Genomic DNA, 21513 nt, shown 5'->3' on the forward strand with positions numbered 1-21513 from the left:
ACATTAGCTAATCCTTTTTTTATCCCACGACGGGGAAATTTATAGGATTAAAGCAACAGGCAGGTGCACACAACACAGACAAAATTATATAAGGATTGAAATATATAAGAGGTGGATTAGCGAAAAAACACTGAACATAACATTATTATTATTATTATTATTATTATTATTATTATTATTATTATTATTATTATTATTATTATTATTAATAAATTGTAATAATAAAATAAAAACCACAAAACCCAAAAGGTCAACAGTTTCATGATACATCAAGCTTAGGGACTGGCTAATATACAGCAGGTCAAAAAAGGCCATATTTTGGCTGCAGTGCTTGCTGTTCTCTTATGAAGAAAAGATCAACTAGTGCACTGAATTCAATAGATGGGTTGAAAATATCCAGTATAAAATAAGTGCTACAAATGTTACAACACTTTTGTTCATATGGCAGCAGAACATTAAAATAAAAGTGCTCTTTACACTACTTTTGAATTCATTCTTGGAGTTTGTAAATACAATGCGATTAATCGCGATTAATCAGGGCGATTAATCGCGATTAAATATTTTAATCATTGCCCAGCCCTAGTTTTTGGGTAAATAGGTTTGAAAGTCACTGGAACGTCATGTTGGGAAAATAACCACCTCAGTTTGGCTGAAACTCCTGCAACATAGGGGATGGCTTCTGGTCTGGGTTTGGGGTCGTCCTTTTCACGCGAAGCTGGAGTCCTGTTTGGGTTTCTCGTCTGTTTTGAGTAAAGCCCAGGTGGAATAACCACATAGCTCTAAGGCCTGTCGTGTGTGTGATTTCTTCTCCTCCATGGTTCCTGAGTTTATGGGGATGTTGTCTGCTCTGTGAGACAAGAGCCCTGATGACTCCTAACTTGTGCTCCAGTGGCTGGTGGGAGCCACAAAGGTGGGTGACTCCCACCCAGAGGCCCTGCTAAATATTTTTTCTACCTGGATTATTGAGATGCATCAGGACTTAGATCAATAGTTTAAACTTTAAACAAGTGTTTTTGTGGTGGACAAAAGGCATAAAATGCTGAGAAACGCACAGTTTAGTTGTTTTTATGTTACATTTTTATGTTTTTTGGTATTTATCTATTTGCCACTGTAGCACTTTGAGGTCAAATGTAAGAGTGCATTACAAATAAAATGTATTTTTATTATTAGAAATCAGAAAGTATTTTTTTTTTTTTTTACGGAACGGTGTTAGAGGTTTCAACACCAAGAACTTTGTTGCTCTGTTGCTCTGCTGTCACTCAGATGCAGGACCTGACCCTTTCCTATATTCTCAGAACTCAGGCTTTCAGCACCTTCAAAACGTGTTGAAAGTGCCTTAGATATAAAGTATTTGTAAAAACAAGTTCATGGAATGGATTAAAAAACCACATGTAATGCCAAATCCATGACATCTTATGCTCCAATTTCCTACACCGACACAACGGATATTTCCTTGATTAAAAAAGAGAATGATTCCCCAGGGCTGTGTTATAAAGCTGAGAGCCTTTTAGCAGTGGTTTGAGAAGATGAAATCCATAATAAATGTACCTCACGTCATAAAATAATAATGGAATAATGAAAATGAAAGCTGTGATGGAGCCGAGCTCGTTCTCAGCTTGTGCCTGTGTGTGTTTGTGCTCTTCAATTTAAGGGCCAGAGAAGAAGTGTCAGTAACACGACAGAAATACGAGCTGATCTGTACAGAATAATGAATAAATGCATCTAAAATCAGGAGGTTCTGCAGTAAAATTGTTGAGATTCTAAGTTGGACAGATATAACATGCACGGTTGATGTAATTACATTAAAATTTCCACAAATATAAAACAACAATAATAATAATAATAATAATAATAATAATAATAATAATAATAGTAATAATAATAATAAGTATTATTATTATTATTATTATTATTATTATTATTATTATTATTATTATTATTATTATTATTATTATTATGATAAACATGCTCATCACTTTCTTTCTCTGATATAAGATCTATGATTGGTGCATCACACCAATCATACATAACATAATTTCAAAGGATTTACAAGACAAAAATACTAGTATAAAGACAAGAAAGACATCAAATTAAATTAGTAAATTTATTTATGGTCTGAGTAAAAGAGGTGAAAATTTTTTTTAGAGTTCTACATCTAATTGATAATTTATTATGTATGAAATTTAGATGCACTCATTGTCCAATTTATTAGATGGACATGTAAGTAGCAGTCAGTCACATGCCAGCATGTCCTTGCATTTAGGCGGTGAGGAGGACTTGCTGAAGTAGAAACCGAGCGTCCGAACGGGGAAGAATGAGTGACTGAAAGTGGTATAGTGCCAGATAGGCTGGTCGGAGAATTTCAGAAACTGCTGCCCTGCTGGGATTTTTTCCTCAAAACCATCTCTCGAGTGTAGAGAGAATGGTCTGAAAAAGAAAAGATACGCAGTGGCCGGCAGCCAAAACTGAGTTGATCATGTCTGAGATCAGAGCAGAATGTGCCGACTGGTTCAAGGCGATAGAAAGCTCATATAACCATTTGTTTCAGCCAATGTGCATGGAACACCATCAGAGCAGATGGGCTACAGCACGAGAAGACCACACCGGAACCTGAGCCTTCAATTCTCACAGATTCACATCATTTGGACTTTAATGGAAGTACTGATTCATCCTGCCTTTTACTGATGTTCAGACTGGCAGTGGTGAGGATATTCTCTTCAGCATTCACTCAAAAAAAAAAAAAACTGAACCAGGGTAGTTGTCCAGTTTATGTTAATGTTTAATTTCCAGTTACCACATGAAAAATGTGTTTGTTGAGTTACATTGATTTTTTTGGCAGTAAAACATTACATAACTGATAGTTTTCAACCAAACAAACACCTTTTTATGGGTTAACTGGAAATGAGGTTGTTAACAGGGTGGACAATTGTCCTGGTTCTCTTTTTAAGCGTAATTTAAATGCCAGAGCATACCTGAGAGTTGTTGCTGACCCCATCCCTCTTCCTATGAAACATTGAACATGAAAATTAGTTTATTTTAGTGGTGTCAATCCAATAGATAGCCTTTGAGATGTGTTTGGAAATGGAGATTCACATGATGGATGGGAATCTAACTAATCAGCTGCATAAATAATATTAATATGCGCTACGCTTTCAGGAATATTTCAAACACATGGTTGAATCCATGCTGCAAAGAATTTAAGCAGTTCTGAAATAAGTGGTCCAATCTGGCTCTATCAAGTATGACCTTATTAAAGGGCCGGTGTGTGTAGACTGTTTTGATTTGCCCTGGGAGATCAGTAGATGTGGCTTTTATAAGAAATCATCTGTGGATTTGTAGAATGAATGAGGAACCACGTGAATGAAGCAGAAATTGAAAGTTTGTAAAATGCACACGGAATAACTATGCCGTTGATATTTTCTCTCTTCGCTTTGCTTCCCCAGCTTCATCGCCAAGAGTTAAGAAAAAAAAGATTTACAGTCAAATTTTTTTTATCCCCATGATCCTTGCTCCAAGCTGGACAAATAGCTGCAATAACCGTGGCCTAAATGTGCAGCAGGCCTTAGTCATCAGGGACCGTCTACAGTGTGAAATAGTAGAAAGAGCAGCAGCCTCTGCTGTCTACCATGTTAAATTGGGATTTATTTTCAGGCAAATCGTTTTCACTCAATGTCATCTGTGCAAGAAAGCACTGCGCAGTAACTTGGAGCACTTTGTCTTGCCGTGCTCTTTAAAGGCTTTGTGTTGCTGCCAACTGATAATTGAGTTTTACATTAAATCGTTTTCCCTTGTTCATTTGTGCTGAATGGTATTTGTATTTAACGGACTTTGTGGTATCATGCGTTTCATTATCGTGTTGCGTTCAGGCAAGTGTAACTTTGGATTGTTTGAAAACCCAAACGATAAACGGAACCTCAAGCAACCCAGGTTATCCTTTGCAGCTTTTAGCGGAGCAGCTTTTAACACGTAGCGCCATCTCTGCTGCTTTATATTTGTATCATAGTGGCACATTTGTTAGGTCAAACTTTCAAAGCTACGATCAGAGGAAGTGTAGAGTACTCTGCATTTATGGGATTTTGTTAAGGAAATAGTTGGGTTGAGGCTCTTCAGGTTATGTTTTATGCTCTCAGCTCCTGGATTACTCCCTGTGATTATTAAAGACATCATTCTTGCTTTTGAATTTGGTGAAAAAGAGATCCAATATGGTGCCTTAACCCCCAGGATAAGTGTAGAATTACACCCAATAACTCCTTAAAAATGTTTTACATGAACTTTATTACCTTTCTAAGTGTTCTGTTTTATTTCCTGAGTTCACGTGCCCCGATACATAAGTAAAACTTCTCTGTGCTCAGTAGCCCCTGCCTATTATTTTGTTGTGGTCATATTTCAATTTCAACCATTACCATTTATCTTTTTTGTTTCCTATGTAAGCTTACATGGTTGTCTGATGGCTGGCATGGTTGCAAAACAGATAAATCAATAACCCTCCCTGTCAAAATGTTCCCAGAAACCAATAAGTACCAACCAGGTTGTATTAAACATTTTTTTAATGTTTTCTAGCTGATATTTGGAGCTTGTGGAAGCTTTCCAATGTCAACTCTGAAAAACGAGACAACTGTGTCATAAAATATTAACATTTTCAACAAAACCACTTCAGACGTTTGTAGGTATCCCTTTCAGTCCCGGATAACATTGTTTTACGCTGGCTACTTATGAACCAAACTTACAGCTGTATTTCGAACAATTCTTCAAACTCAATTCAGACTCAGACTGTAGATGAACCATCCTGGTAATTATGTTTCTTCTTCTTTATTGTTCACAAGATTAAAGTTTTTTTCATAGTTCATTACAGAGAGTATGTTCTTTTTATTTAAACAGAATTAGAAAATAAGATGTGCAATTTGTGTATGAGAGGTTTAGATAATATACTTATCTGCTTTGCATACAGAACTCTCCACAGTAATTGGTATCCCTGGAAACGATGTGTGAAAAGTCTTAAAATAAATTTGCCTTTTATTGCAGTAGCATATTCTCATATGGAAAACACAACATTAATTCAGAGAGGGAAAAAACCCTGTATTTAGACATTACTAAATTACTTAATTGCTTTCCCTGCTAATGGTACTTTAAATGTAGGCTACAAGCCCTTTTGCCAAATGTTAACAGGTTATTCTCTGTTAACATTTGGTTGGAGCATAAAGAAGGCTATTTGACTATTCTTCTTTGCACCACCATCTTATGACTATTGCTACGACTTATTGTCATGCAAATTGATTCTACACTGATTTGGTTATTTGTTTTGGATCGTTACCCAGCTTAAATAAGCAGTGATGACCCATTTCCAGTTTTCCGTTCATCGCATTATCGTTTACACTGAGCTAAGAAACTGTTTGCAGACTTGTTAGCTTCCACTATATTGGGTTTTAATACCTGTAAATACGCTAAGTACATTCACAAGATATTCCTCCACCGTTTACGTCACTGTCCCGGCTCTCACTGCACATCGACTCTATAGCAGTATTAGCCACAGCTCCACAAAAGACCATTGGTGAAAGATGTGCTGTTTCCTTCTTACCTTTCTTCTTCCTGTTAAGATGCAGTCTTAATATTGTCAGCTCCCATTGCTCAACAGCTTCATAATAACACAGAGCTGCCGTTATACGTTGCTGTGTGCCTTCTTCTGTTATATGCTCATGGAGGTTGTTTTACAGATGCTTCATTGAATCTATAATTTCCTTTAGCCTGGTGTCCTGGTTCAGCAACCTACCCCTAAAAAATAAAACTTACTGAATCAGATTGTGAGGTGGGCCAGTAGGTTTAATGGAGGGCCAGAGCGGAACCTAGAAACCCGTTACACTAGGCAGCTACAGATGCTAGTGGGGTCCATCCTAGAAGATGGATCCCACCCACCACATGGTGAATTCCAGCCTCTCCCATCTGGCCGTATGTTTAAAATGCCTGCAGGTAAAACCAAAAGGTACAGAGGTAGTTTTGTTCCTTCGGCTATTAAGACCCTGTACAACACTTAGGCTATTTGTAGATCTTTTAAATTAGGCACAGCCTTCCTAATTTATTCATCTAATTATTCATTGACCCATCTTTTTTTGTACTTTTTTATGATATGGTGGTTTTTACTCTGCATTTAATCTATGTTTTTTTGATGGTGCTAATATGTACTTTTTATCTATATCTATATGCCTGGAGCACTTGCTGTTGCTGTTACTGTTATGTTATTGTCTTCTGTCAACATTGCCGGTGTTGTTTGTATGTAGTGTGTTTATGCAGCCCACCCTTACTACCTGCAACCAAATCTACCCTCAGGTACAAATAAAGTTACCTTGACCTTAAGGTTGCTTGCATCTGCAAGGTCTGTGCGGCCATACGTCATTTTACCTTCTACGCCCCTCCGTGCGCCCAAAGGTTTCTGCTCTGTGCACCTGGAAAAATTCTCTTTCTGGAGTAGGTTTGTAAATATAGACATCTTTGTGACTTGGCCCAAAAAGATTATCGTCAGCAACAAGTTGTTAATAATTCGCAGACAGAAATCGTTGTCACTCTTGGAAGAAAGTGGAGGCTTAAATGTTTGAAACAACTGTGTTTTCTACTTCTACACATAGTGGCGTAGGAGCTGTAATTTGATAAAATTGATCATCATCTTAATTAAAACATTAATTTATCATATGTTCAAATCTTCCTTTCCCCAAAAAACCATTGAAGTTTAGCAGTTGTTAATAAAAATCACATAACTATATTAGTATCTGGATGAAAATGGGATAGGAAATAAGATAAGATAGGCTTTATTGGAGAAATTCACTTGTCACATATCGGCTTAATAAACAAAGAAGGTGCCAAAAGTAGGAAAATGTGCATAAAATAAAAAATACAAAGGAAATAAAGCAGAGATTTAGGATGACTTATGTATATTCAGGTGACTTAATACAAATGGATTGACGATTATAAAAAAATGGCTGGCGAGCTGCTCAAAAACAGAAATAAAAGATAAGAATCCCCAGTCCTGGTGGAGAACATCCTCTCTCCTGTTGGTGACAGGTGTTTAGTTCATCGTGGATCCATGTTTCAGGTGGTCTGATGGATCCGTCACTGCAGCCGAGCGTCATGTCCAGATGGGGGGCTGTTGAACACGGCCACAGGAATGCTCCAGTCAGCCGGACAGGTGTTAGGAACTGTTTAAGACCGGATGAAAAACCCAAAGCTCACAGTGTCAGCTCTGGCTTGTTTACAGCTATATCCCTGCTGGGGAGCGAAAGTGATGCTGTCAGAAATGTTCAAGTCAGTCTTCTCGTATTTTACTTTTTTTTTTTGTGTTGCTCACATAAATCCTTGTGGAAATCTGTGTGATCATTGGTTAATTATGATTTTTTTTTTCCATATTCACATCATAATAATTTCCTAATCAGCTTTAAGGCAAACATCTCTTTCACTCATTGTAATTGTAAAAAAAATACCAGAGGTTCACAAAGAGAGACGAGCTGATTGTGCATACATTTTGAACAAGAAACTACTTTCTCTCTATAATTACAGTATTGTAAAGTCTGTAATGGAGATAATTAGGTGGCTGTAAAAATGGCCATTAAAATAAAACTAGTTTAAAACATCTAAAATTTCATGTGTATCTATCATTTGTTTCTATGAGATATGAAGATACATAACCTTCGGCAAATAACATTTCAGCATCTTCTTTCTATGCATCTGACATTGTAGCATGGGTAATGTACCACTCAGCTAAACCAGGTTGCTGCTGAGTTTTTGATTTCAATTTTATTTGGAATATATTCTGTAGCTTGAAGCTTGTAGCTCAGAGTGCTATTAATACTGCACATTTGCACCGCTGTTTGGCCATTTATGCAAATCCCGTGCAGATGTTACAGCAGGGACCCAGTAATAATTATAACTGCATCACATGCTAGGCTCTGCAGACGCTCTGTGTGCACTGATGAAGATTTCACTTACATTTTCATCCTAAATGTTTAATTTGTCTGACTCCGGGTTCTTTCTAATAATTACCTGTCCACTTGTTGCTTTTTATCACAAGATGAAAAGCAATGAAGGTAAAAGGTTTAACAAAATACTTAAAAATAAATAAAATTCTTAATAAGGTCCAGGCAAATGTATAGAAAAAAAAGACAGAACTGCACAAATTATTCACTCTTAAGTGGGTGCAAAATACAGAAAAATGTATATTTGTTGTGTATTTATAAAATATTATTTATATATTTATATTATATATAAAGGACATTGACTGTTGGAATCTGTCATTAGAAGGATCCTCCATTCAAATACATTGTGCCCAAAACACACTTTTCTCACCACATTTCTCAAATGAATTGCAGCATTATCATCCTTTCTGTCTTCATCCCGTGACGCAGACACATTACTCAGATGTTCGGTTCACATTTACAGTGCACAGGTTCCTGCAAGGAGCAGAGCAACATATTAAAACCTCACAGGGGGCCAGGCAGTGGGAGTGAGTACCAGCCCGGCAGCCTAAATGTTTCAAGACAATGCCAGATGCCTGATGAGAAGCAAAGCAGCACAGACGCAGTCTGCCAGGCGGCCACAACTAACAAATAATGCTAGATATCCCAGCTGACTGCTCTGAACTACTTTGCTTCCTGTTAGTCACCTGGCGTTCTCACAACGCCTACAAGGCAATAATAATATGGCTTTGCTGCCAAGTTTCTGACATTTCTTGACTGCGTTGCGATAGTAATCTGCCATGAGCTGTTGTGTTGCTACCTGTTTTTATACTGACCTCCAAAAGCGTGGCTCAACCTGAAATAGGATGAAATCACAGGAAATGTTATTTGTATTCATATAAGCCTTCCTCAACGTATGGAACAGCTTCATTTGTGTGCGCTTTGACATTTTCCTCTGCTGTCTGCAGCCTTACTAAAGCTGTAAGGTTGTAGACTCATAAATGCCATGAACACCGGTTGATATTAATCTCTTAATTCAGCATATTTGATCCTTTAAATGTTTATATGTTGATTTCTTTTTGATGGTGTCTTTGTGTTTTTGATCAGCTGTAGTCAAATCTAAGGGTAATTGTCTTATATGCGAAAATTATCAATGTGGAACAATACAGTGTGTGGCAACACACCAGCAATAAACGAAAAGCTTAGCTCTGAAGAAAATTCATGTGTTATTTTAGTAGAATAATCTTAAATGCTTAACCTTTATGTGGAAATTCATCTAATTATGATGTGTATTCTCTCTGTTAAAGGGGGTGCTTGATTTATTTACCATGGGCTGATGATGTTTTTTTTTTGCGACCTAAATTTGTAAATGGAGTGATCTGAATGGCTGAAAATATAAATAAATCACTTTACTGCAACACTGGAGCTAGTACTATTTGTTTACCGACCCAACCTCCCACTGGGGACACTCTGTCCTACACACTCCATCTTAGCCTAGAACACCTAGAGAAGGAAGAAACTTATGCTTGTATGCTGTTTGTCAACTTCCGTTCCGCTTTAACTCAATAATTCCCCAACACCCAGTGGGCAAACTGAACCATCCAGGTCTGAGCCCCCCATGTGCTACTGGATCCTGGACTTTCTCATCAAAAAACTGTCATTAGTTGTGATGAATGACCAAAGCGGGAACAGGACATCGACAGGCGGATAATGGAGACAATAATATCTAATGGAACCGAAGCACACTAAACTCAGGAACAGGGATGGAAAATGAACGACGGCAAACAAACCAAGAACAAAAACCCAGAACTTAAATACAACTGGGAATCAATGGAAATTGCCTACAACACCAGATTTACTAATTAACACAAACACCCACGGATCAGGACATTACTCCCTCCTCAAGGGCGGATTCCAGACGCCAACTAGTGTCCAAAGAAAATAACCCAACCAGGGCGGGAGGAGGGGGCCTCGGAAGGAGGGAAAGAGTTCAACAAAACCAGAGTTGTGGCGAACGACCTGGAGGTAGTCCTGAGCCGACCAAGTGTTCTGGGGGCCGGCCACGGTGGACACCACTGAGAACCTCTCTGCAATTGCATAAATGTTAGACAAAACACTCCCTGAGAAGTTACAAAGTGTGCAAATTGTCATTAGTAAAATTTAAAATCTTCAAATTAAACAACTGTGTAATTTGCATGAATGTCAAACACTTCACACCGAAGGCGGATGAGACATTTGAAGCGAGTGGTTTACATATTATCTCTATGTAGAGGTGCTTTCAGGAGCGGATCATTGGTCTGTGATGTGAAGGACACGTTTAGAGCGAGGCGATTGACACAAATTGGGCAAATAGAGTAAAAGCAAAATTTTGCTTGAGTTCAAAAATTGTTCTGAAATTTTCTGTCAATTTGCATCGTGCTAAGGGTCCTTGTCCATTTATTTAGAAACAAAAATGTTTTTTTTTTGTGTTTTACATATTTAGACAATACAATTAGACTATATTTCTATTGAGCAATGATGGATTTACTGACCAAAAACTCCTTTAGTTGGTGTCCCAGAGAGAGGTCCGTCTATTGTTTGGCTTTCCACATTACATATAGCACTGTGATTTGTTCGGTAAAATCCATCTCTGCCACCCCTTAAGACTAAGAAAGTAGAGCACATAACCCCAGTTCTAAAGTCCTTACACTGGCTCCCTATATCCCAGAGAACAGACTTTAAAATACTTCTGTTAGTCTATAAATCCCTAAATGGCTTAGCACCTAAATACATGACAGACTTGTTATCAGTGTATCAACCATCCAGACCACTAAGGTCTTCTGGCTCCAGCCTGCTCTGCATACCTAGAACCAGAACTAAACATGGAGAAGCAGCATTTAGTTCCTATGCTCCACTTATGTGGAACAAACTTTCAGAAAATTGTAAAGGTGCGGAAAGCCTGAGTTCCTTTTCTCAAATTCAGAATTACCAACCCATTTGTTAGGATTGCCTCAAACTTCCTAGTTAAATGAACACTCTTTTTGTTTATGCCTCTCTGCTTTGTGTCATGTTATATTTGCTATATTTAATCATTAAAGCACTTGCTTGTCCCTGTACTGAATGTGCTATATAAATAAATTTGCCTTGCCTTTGCCATAAGCTAGAAAAAACAACGGAGCTGGGAAGCGAAAAAACCAGGAGAACAGCTGCCATATTATCGGCGGTGCGAAGTCGCCTCTGGAGCTGGAATTCAACGTTTGATAGTACCTTAAAAGTTGCAATAAAAACATTAGCATGTGAGAGACTGTATAATTCTCAATCGGACCAAGAATCTGTGGAACTAGTAGCTTGTTTGTAAACATGTAATCAGACTAATAACTGGACTGGTGCTTTATTTGCTTCTCAGCAGGGGGCGATAACCCTGACAGCTTTAGGATATTAGTTTTTAATTTAATGTTCCTGATTCGTTTACCTGATGGAAGTGGGACAAACATTGCCCGGGTGGGTGGGATCTGTGGCAATACTTCTGTCCCTTTTCTGCACTCTTTTAGCATAAACTGTCGACAATATGCATGTGATCCAAAACAGGATAACCTTGGATTCAAAACTACTATATATGTCTAGGAACCTGCAGCGCATCTCTCTTTCTATTTCATGTGTTAGAGAGCTTAACAAAAACAAACAAGCCTTTGAATCAGTCAAAATCTTGTTCCTCAAGTTAGATGTTAAAGAAAACTAGAAAATGGTATTGCCTAGGCAAAGCCTGATTGGTGCATCCCTAAAAAATGACTAATGCATAATTAACAGTGAACATGGGTTTATATTAAATGTTTTTTGTCAGGATGGGATGATGATGATGAAAATGATGAAACTCTACCATCATTCCTCTCGTTTTATTTTGTATCAGTTCTGTTGTGGTTTGATGTATATTGCATGGAGAGTTATGTATCTGAATGTAGCACACTCAGTGGTGGTTGGAGCCTTCTGAGCCCACTGGCATCCACATCAAACAGAAGGTCCCACTGCTTGTGGTCTAAATATAATCTGCAGCTTATTTTATTAGTTTCAGTTTCAGTCCGAGTGTATTTCTCACTGGCCCATCTCTATGAAGTGAACGTTAACTGGAGATCAAATAAAAACAGGCACAATGCCCGTCTTTGTTGTGTTCTTGCAGCCAACGAAGCCATGTTATTTCTTTGTGATTCTATTTCAAAAGATCAATGGGCAATTTTTGGCCCCATTTATCATTTATCTCAATGGCCCTGCTGTCACGGACTGTTTAAACAGAGACACCAGTGAGTAAATAGATGGCTTTTAATCTGATGCGTGTAAAATGTTTGAGTGTGATTGCGATCATGTTAAAGTCAAAGCTTGTCTGTCGTTTGTCAAATTAATAACAACATCCCGATGATTCATTTTATCAGCCGTCCACTAATTCACCGTCGCTGTGATTTACTCCATGTTTTATTAAATGACAGATTAATTTTGTGCTCTGCTCGCTAACAAAGTCAAAAGTTGTCGCTTGAAATTAATGTTTGTTCTGATAACATCATAACTCAGCGTTACGGCTCTCTGCTCCATCTCAAGGTGATACCCGACAGGCAGGGCGGGCGTGATTTAAGTTCAGAACGCTCTGTTTCTTTCCTTATCTGCGGTAATGGTTACCCCGGTGACAGCATCCCCGGCGTTGCTGTGGCAACCCAGCATCAGAGGCAGCCTTGTTGTCAAGCTGAACATAGCAGTTGATTTGTGTTTCCTCAAATAGGTCCTGTCTCTGTGTTGGTTTCTTTCTTCTGCTGATAGACTTCGGATTTTTAAGAAGCTAATCTGTTTTGTGTTTCTGGATGGTTGCTTCAGTGCACAGCTATAAAAAGGTTCCATAAGGATTAGTCCAAAATATAGCCTAGTCTATTTCTGTTACCCTCTGATTTTTTTGTGTGTGGATATTATGCCAGAAAGGCCATGTCAGTGAACGTTTCAGAGAGCTCTTAGGTTGCGAAAGCAGGGAGGTAACAAAAGAGAACAAGTTATCTTTGAATTTTCGTGCCACTCCAGCTCTTAGTGGGAACTGACTGACGCAAACAAAAAACGAAGTTTGACTTTACATGTCTTTTATCAGGGTTGAGTCTGAATGCAGGGAAACAGCCAAAATGTTGAACAGCTGTGAGAGATGACATTTCAGCTTGGCATTTTGTGACTTTTGTGCTAAAATATCACCCCCCCCCCCCCCCCACACACACACACACACACATCTTGAAACACCATAAACGGCACTCAATTCAGACGCGTCAAGAGCACACATTGATACTTTTTTACGTTTTGGATCTTGGGAGTTTAGATTGTGAGTCATCACTTGCGCTGTCTTTTTCCGGTGTGGTTTTCTGTCTCTCCCCCATTCAGCTTTGCTGCAGTTGTTGGGACATTTTTTTTGTAATGTGAGACCAACGAGTGTTTTTGTTTAATCATCACGTTTTTGGAGTACTTGATCAATCTAAGTAACAAATGTTCTCCCTTCTTAAAAGATATTTAATTTACATTTCTTTGTTTATGCTTTGACAAATTTGGCATTTATTACAGGCAGCAAAAAATATACCAAAGATTTAAGACATAATAACATATCACATCTAATGTGGTAACTCTTGCATTGTGAACAAAAATCAATAAATTTGTTTTTTCTGTATTTAGAAAATAAAGATCCTGTACATTCAGCATGTTTTGAATGTCAAGTATTAGCTGGAAAAAAACCTAAAATAGGACCTTAACAGAAACATAATGAAACTCTTCAAAAACCCATAAATGTAACAATGAGAACTAAATTTAACTTATAAATAGTATTTCACTTTCATGCATGGTTTATGATTAAATGTTATTTTTTGAGATATTGATATTACCATTATCTGCACATGCAGAAGCAACAGGGTGTCTAAACTTTGCAGGTTAACATCATGCATGTACAGCGTTTTTCAATCAGCAAGGCCCAGAATTTAGACTAGACCTCAAGCCTTTATTCAGAGGAAAATGTAGCAGACATTTTTCACTGAGTCCATTCAGCAGCTCCAAAAACTTAGTGGCTCTGTACCTTTCTGTTGGCTCATCTTTAGTATCTGATACCTTTGCTTTGTGCTGTACATTTGCATTAAACAGTAAAACATTAGAGGTACCGCTACTTGAAAAACATAAATAAAATCATATTAACCAGACTAATTCATCCCTAATCCAGGTGCTTTATCCGTGCTTTATTCTTGTTGTGGACAAGTAATATGCCTGTTTTCAATAAGGAATCATAAACCACAACTATTTATAGACATTTGCATAAAGTGAAAGAATTTGTTTGTGTTTCACCAAACTAGTTATGAGTATGAACTGAAACTGCAGAAGTTGCTTAGCACATTATCATTCTGGTTCCACCAGCAAAAGCGCTTGTTCTAGCACTGAAAACCCGGTCCTTTATCAGATCCAACGCTTTAGCCAGAAGGAAGAGCAGTTTTAAGCCATCTATCCGTCTGCCCATCTACGCTTGGTGCATCTAACATCTTACACCAGCCCACTGTCAGTGCTTCTTCCTCTTCTGTCCTTTTTTAAAAATCCTTTTTTTTTCTCCTCGCATTTTTTTTGTCAGTTCTAAGTCCATTAGCTGCTTGTTCCTCTGTTCACTGTGACTGAAGCTGACAGATACCAGTTTTTATACAGAAAATAACCACGGGCATTGTAAAAATCATTATTTTATGTTACTGTAAATCCCAACCTAAAGTGTGAGATTTTCTTACCACTCAGTTAACACTTTGGGTAGTTTCTGTTGTTGCCAGGCAGTTTCCTTAAACTTTGGCAGCTCTTCTGTGTATTAATGAGACTGTTACACTTCTGAAACGTTGCTGGCTGCCTTTGCAGAAAATGATAAAACCCTTGTGCGTTTTTTTTGCTAAACTACTTTGTTTTAACAAGCAGGCAACACGATGCAGAGCTTTATAACTCATCAAGTCAAATCTACATTTTGGGCTCTTAACAAGCAATCGTGATTGTATCTACTAATGCAACATTTAAACACACTTATTTAAGATAGCAAATCTATTTTTTCAGTCCCTCTTTATTGCTCTCTGAGGAAATTCTCTCTATACAGATTCATCCATCTTTGTTGGATGGCCTCATGCTGCTGGACAAAGTTATCTGCCAATGGACCTTTCTCCCACTGGTTCTCCATGACGAGGGCTTCAATGTATGTGCTGGCCATCGGTACCGCCGCTGATTAAATCGTGTCATGTTTTCTTCATTTTTTTAACCAAATTACTACACGTTCATGATTTAAATAAAAACAGTCGTATCTTCTGCAGAAGGTCGTTGCTTCCGGAGCTTCGTCTACAACATTGAACCCACAGTTGAATAACGTGAAAAGCCCGTGCACTGCAGGTTGCTGTCATAGATTCGACCAGAGAAGCTGGTAGATCTCATCTGGCACAGCTATAGATTATTTTTGTCCACTGTGTGGAATCCTAATTATTGAAAGGAAAACCCGCCACCACCAGATGGCTAGCTGGCAGATTGAGTAAACCACACTCCCCCTCCTCACTTTTTTTTTTTTCTCCCTCAGAGCTTCACAGCCTTGACCGTTTGGCTCAGCTCTACCTTCACACTTCCTGTGTGTTTGGCACTTGACCTATCCTGTTCACGGCTATAGTGCTTTACTCGGATCAGCTCTGCTCGGCTCAAACTGGAGAAGACATGACAATAAACGCACACGTTTATGCACTTAGACATTAAACATTTACCGGCCCATTAATAGGTGTACCTGAAAAAGACCGGTATGAATACTCAGAAGGCTTGTACTGAGCTGTAATGGCTTTACAGGTTTGTGTTGGCAGCTGCAGAGATGCGACGGGGCATCATCACATCCAGCTGGCAAGACACCTTGGTCAAGGCATAATATGACTCTAGCCTAAAAGCCTTGTAAATGGCCCGCGGTGCTTTGTGCGTCGTTCCTATGCTATGATTCTCATAATCTGGTGTAAGCCGAATGTTCTCACACGGCAATAGGCAAAATATGTCCTTCGTGTTTTGTCCAAAAAGCAAATGCACTTCAAATCCACATTCATCCACCTTTAATCCAGCCTCTCTCTTCCACAATCCACCCATCCGGTCCATATTTGATCTCAGTAGAGCTTCCTTCTTCCTAGTGTTTTGCCAGAGGTCTGACAGCGGAGTCACATATGCTGCTCCCAGCCAGAGCAGGTGGCGTTGGTGGAGAAAACGCTCCTACAGCCCTTCATCCATCAACTCCTTCATTAATCCGCACCTTTCCATTCATCTCTGCTGTACCCCCCACCCATAATTGACAGTTTACTATCGGAAACAGATTGGTTTCTATTGAAGGAATTGCTGTCATGGCCGAGTCATAATGTCACTAATGCCATGAAGGCAACAGCAGACATTATTCTTACTCATTATCTGTTTGAATCTGAGTAATAATTCATTTGAGCAGACACAGAGCAACAATAGCGTCCATTTACACCCATGTGTCTTCTCTAGCTGACAACCTTGAGTCACATGATCGCTCACCCTTTAGCGCAGAGAAAATAGCCATCTATTACAGCTAAATGTTGTCCCAAGTTTAGATATCATAGTTTGTCCTACTGTCGTCCTACACAAGGTCCCTTTGGTTGAAATGTGCACAGCAGAAATTAGGAACAATAACTTTTTAATTAATGTATATATTGTCATGGTTTGTTGCAGGACCCAAATACAGAGAGACAGCAAAAACAAAACGTAGATCTGGGAAGCAAAAGAGGACGCCATTGGCCAAAGTGACATGAAGCAAACAGTAGAAACCAGCGGTAAATGGGACAATGAGAGGAGCTTAAATACTGGGAAGATGAGTTGTAGCAATGACAGGGGCTGATTGACCGATGGACGGCAGGTGTGGAGAAGGAGCTGGAAGAAGAACTGAGAGCTAGTGGCAACAGGGGGGCAATCTAAATGTAACTGAGGATAACTAGACACAGGGAAACAACTACATACATTACAGAAGGGACCTGAAACAACAATGAGCTAATAAATATAAGAAACACAGGGCGACCAGAGGAAAACCTCGATGTAAGGAAGATAACTAAGGATAACTAAGAAAAGACTGACATATCAAACAAGGAATAAAACATCATCTAAATATACTCAAATGCTAAAACAGCACACAAACCAAAAACTGTGTAAACCGTGACATATATATTTATAGAAGTTTATTTATCATTTACACAGAGCTTAAGCTGAGATAAACTGAGACAGGCTAAGTCTTGAACATATCTGATGACCAGATTAACGTTAAATACATAATACCAGCTAATAAAGAATAGCTTTTGCTTCTTTTCCACCAAAATGGTGTTCAGACTAAGCTTGTTTACCCATTCCTCTTAAATTATTACAAGGAAAGCATCTGATGAATCTGTATCAGCAGAAAGATGACTTTTAGGTTAAATGTAGTCGGCATGTCACTTACCCACTGCTGCCCTGAGCTTTTTACCCCTGTCATGTCTAACTTTGTCACTTCCCGCTCCCTGGAAGTGACTAACACACCACTCTGAGCCCAAAGAAGCTTGAACATAAACATTAATCGGATTAATTTCCTCATCTAATGACATTTGTGGGATGACATGGTGTAACAGGGGACAGATTGCTGAGTGATGGTAATTAACGGCGTGGCGTTTGAAATGTTTTGGTGGGACCTTTCCAGAGGATGTGCAGCGGTTAAGCACAGAGGTTGCTCTGCAAAGCCTCTCCAGCTCAGAATCGGCGCTTTTTAATTAACCGGTCCTCCGCAGAGACTCGGGGGAAAGTGGGGAAAAGCGCGACACACGGGCACGCTTCGACACATTTACGAGATGAAACGAGGGGGCGCTGAGGTTTGAAATACAGATTCCACATTGCCTCGTAACAGGGTCCAAACTCCGTGATCTTTTTTCACGTATTGCCAAGTTACAACAACATTTAATAGATGTTACAGGGATTTTTATGTCAAAGAGCAACACGACATTAATTGTTGAGGGGGGTGCTCAGTAGTTTGTAGCGCCTCCTTTTGCTCCAAGTCTTTTCGAATATCTTGCTGCCATTTTTAGACATTTTCCACCATTCCTCTTTGAGAAACAGCACAAGGGTCAGATTAGAAGACTGCACTAGTTTTCCAGCTGTTGCCACAGATTTTGAATTAGAGTTTGACTAGGCCATTAAAATGCTTTGATCTGATACCATTGGATTGTCGCTCTGACTGCATGTTTAGGGTTGTGGTCCTGCTCAAAGGCAAACCTACTTTTTTTTTTTTTTTTTACAGCCTCTGACAGATTTTCTATCAGGGTTGTCCTGTATTTATCACCAGCCTCCATAAACTCTAACCTCTCTGCTGAACAATAAGCTTCCCCACAGCATAATGCTCCTATTACCTCACACCAATGTGGGGACGGGATTTTAAGGGTGACATGGTGTTAGTTTTCTATACCACAAAACATTTCGCATAGAGGCCAAAAAGGTTCATGTTTGGTCTCATCTGACCAGAACCCCCCCTACCACAAGCTTCATGTGCCCCCTACATGGCTCTTGGCAAACGGCAAGCAGGATTTCTTATGGATTTTCTTTTTGCCACTCTTCCACAAAGGTCAGATGTGTGGACGGCATAACTAATAGCGAGTTGTATCGACATATTCTCCCACTAGAACCGTGGATCTATGCAGCTCCTGAGGGGTTATCTTTTTCTGATTAATTCCTTTTCTGGCCTGTCAGTTTAGGTGAACAGCTATGTCTTCTTGGTAGGTTTGTAGTTGTGTCATACTCTTTCAGTTTTTAGATAATGGATCGCAGCGAGATATGACTTTGTAACTTAATTCTGTATAAACTCCTCCATACCTTTTACTGACCCGTCTGCTGTGGTTTTTGGTCTTCAGGATGTTGTTAGTTCACTAATAACAAACCTCTCAGGCCTTTGCAGAACAGCTGCATTTATACTAAGCTTGGTCCACAGGTTTCAATAAATTTCTTTGAATAAAGTTTCTAAAACCATGCATCGTTTTGCTTCCACTGTTAGGTGCTGCTTTGTGTTGATATATCAAAAAATACCAAGAATATATTCGTGCTGAACTGGAGCAATAGAGAGACTTATGGGATTTTCGGTCCAAATGATAGTAGGATTCAAAGGATGAGAACCGTTTACAAAATTCACCATAAGGGTGATGTTAAATTCCTTGACAGACAGGGTGTTCGCTTTCCTGCTCCATTTTCATGTGTTTTTTTGGTGTTAACACAAATAAAAAAGGACTCCTGTGACCAACTAATAGCTAACATCCATATTTGCTTTGAGAGCAAATTTCATCCCCGTTCGTGTTGATCCGAGCAAGGGGCCAGGGTGTTTCTGTTTTTTTTCTTTTTTCTGGAAATAATAAATCCATAAGTCTGTGTGGCCAACCTAAGGGATGGGATTAATATCTGTGAAATCACAGCTGATTTGGGTGCGCTTGTGTCCTAATTTATGGATGCGGGAACATGAAAATTAATTCCCTATGCTTTATCCTCTGAAACATAAGTGACCTATTTTCAACAGTATTACTGTTTTTCCAGCAGTCACAGTTTTAATCCTTTCAGATGCAAACGTGTGAGGCAGAGGAATGATATGGATAGTTTTGTGTATGTATTTCTTTTCCTCAAGAGTCTGAGTGTAAGTGCAGGCAGGGCAGGTTTAAATCCACCGACAGCTGGACAGTCCGAATGACCTCATGAGGAGTTATGATTCGAGGTTTCCAGATGTGTGTGCAGAAGTGAGTCACTTTGTCTCTCTTTCCAGAGACATGACTCAAATTGCCCCAATTAAACATGTATTTCTCTCTTTTTCTCTCTCTTTCTGTGTTTCAAGCAGCTGGGGAAGGCCATTATGTGGCAACAAAGCGCCGGGATATACCTCTGGACCCTGCAGTGCCACCAATCCTCACAGGAGCTCCTAGTTTTAGAGACAGAGCTGGGGTTAAAGAGGTTTCTCCTGGAACAGGTCCTGATGCTGAACTCAGACGTTGGCCTGAGGGTAAAGTGTTCGCCGAGGCGAAAGCTGCAGTCTGGGCAGAAACGGAGGGAGGAGTAGGCGCAGGAGCACATGGAAAAGTCTTTGCCGAGGCTGGGATTATGACGGAAACTCGAGCTTGGGCCGAAGCAGGATGGAGGCCGGTCGACACAGCGGAGGACGCACTGCCAAGTGTGCCCGAAGATCCAGCTCCCATGCTCGTGCAGGAGAAGCAGAGGACGGGTGGAGAGGTCCAAAGGGAGCAGGCAGCACTTTCGTCAGTTCTCACCGTGCTGACAGAGTCTGCAGAGCTGCAGACACCAGCAGTCAGAAAACCTTTAGGCCTGCTGTCTAAAGCGGCTTGGTCTAAAAGCTCTTCTTCGTCATCCAAGGCCTTATCTTCGTCCACAACAAAAGCATCCTCTCTGCCCTCCTCTCCCTCCACTCCATCCAGTAAAAAACTGAGCCCGACTCCAGCATCAACCAATATATCTTTGGTTCTTGGAAAGAACAGCTCTGCAGCCAACTACAGTTTGGGTGGGTAATAGTTTTTTTTCAAATCCCTGGCAAAAGTATTCATTCTACTTTTTCACATTTTGTCACAATCCAGCCACAAACCTCAGTTTATTTTAACGGGTTTATATGACAGAGCAACAGAAAGGAGTGTGTAATTGTAATGTGGGAGGAAAACAATACATGGCTTATAGCATTTTTTAACAAATCACAGTATCCAAAATCTGCCGTTCAATTGTATTTAGCCCCTTGTAATCTGAAGGCCTTAATTAAAATAGTTGACAAGCCATTCCCTTCAGACTGGTTGTGTTCAACCAGTGTGTGTAATCTCATATGAAGACAGTGGTTCTGTGAAGGCCTTAGATTTTTGTTGAAAAGCATTAGGGAACAAAAAAGACCAAGGAATACAGCAGACACATCAGACATGCTGTTGTGAAGAAGTTTAAAAGAGGGTTAAGTTGCAAAACAACATCCCAAGCTTTGGACATTTTTTCAGGAGCGCGGTGTGGAAAGTTTTGGCCGTGTGGAGGGGTGTGGAAACCAAAATGGGGTAAAATGGCCGCTTGTCAAGCATAAACCAGGCTTGACGAGAGTTGCAGTGACCAGCCGTGGAGGCGTTGTACAGCTGCACCGCGGCGCTTCCACATTCAGTTGAACCCCACTTCAGCACCTTCTCAGGGAAATACATGGAGGTCATGCTTTTGAATGCTTCAGCAACGGGTCTCACTGACAAATATAATTTTTGCATGACAAGGTGTTATTTTTGGCAGATAAAAAGCCGCAATTTAATCCTGATGATTTGTTTGCAATAATTTTAACAATTAATTTTGACGGAGCATTGTGATTGTGTTGTTTTCAGCTTAATTATCATCATTAAGCAATCATCAACCTAATCACATGGTCATCATCATCATCATCATCATCATCATCATCATCATCATCATCATCATCATCATCATCATCATCATCATCATCATCATCATCATCATCAAAATCATCATCATCATCATCCTGTCCCATTTTACAACCTCAACCTCTCTCTGTTTGTTTCCTGTGTCTATTCTC

At 39.4% G+C, this 21513-nt stretch overlaps 1 protein-coding gene across 1 annotated transcript in view; it reads left to right on the top strand.

Annotated features, from left to right (window-relative positions):
• The window catches only part of kiaa1549la (KIAA1549-like a), a 142254-nt gene that overhangs the window by 30848 nt on the left and 89893 nt on the right, over positions 1 to 21513 (top strand). The window contains exon 2 of the mRNA XM_036152228.1: positions 19798 to 20472. Coding sequence (XP_036008121.1) covers positions 19798 to 20472 — 675 coding nt within the window. The remainder of the gene's footprint in view (positions 1 to 19797; positions 20473 to 21513) is intronic.

Source organism: Fundulus heteroclitus, chromosome 2, assembly GCF_011125445.2.
Source record: "Fundulus heteroclitus isolate FHET01 chromosome 2, MU-UCD_Fhet_4.1, whole genome shotgun sequence".
Taxonomy (NCBI): Eukaryota; Metazoa; Chordata; class Actinopteri; order Cyprinodontiformes; family Fundulidae; genus Fundulus; species Fundulus heteroclitus.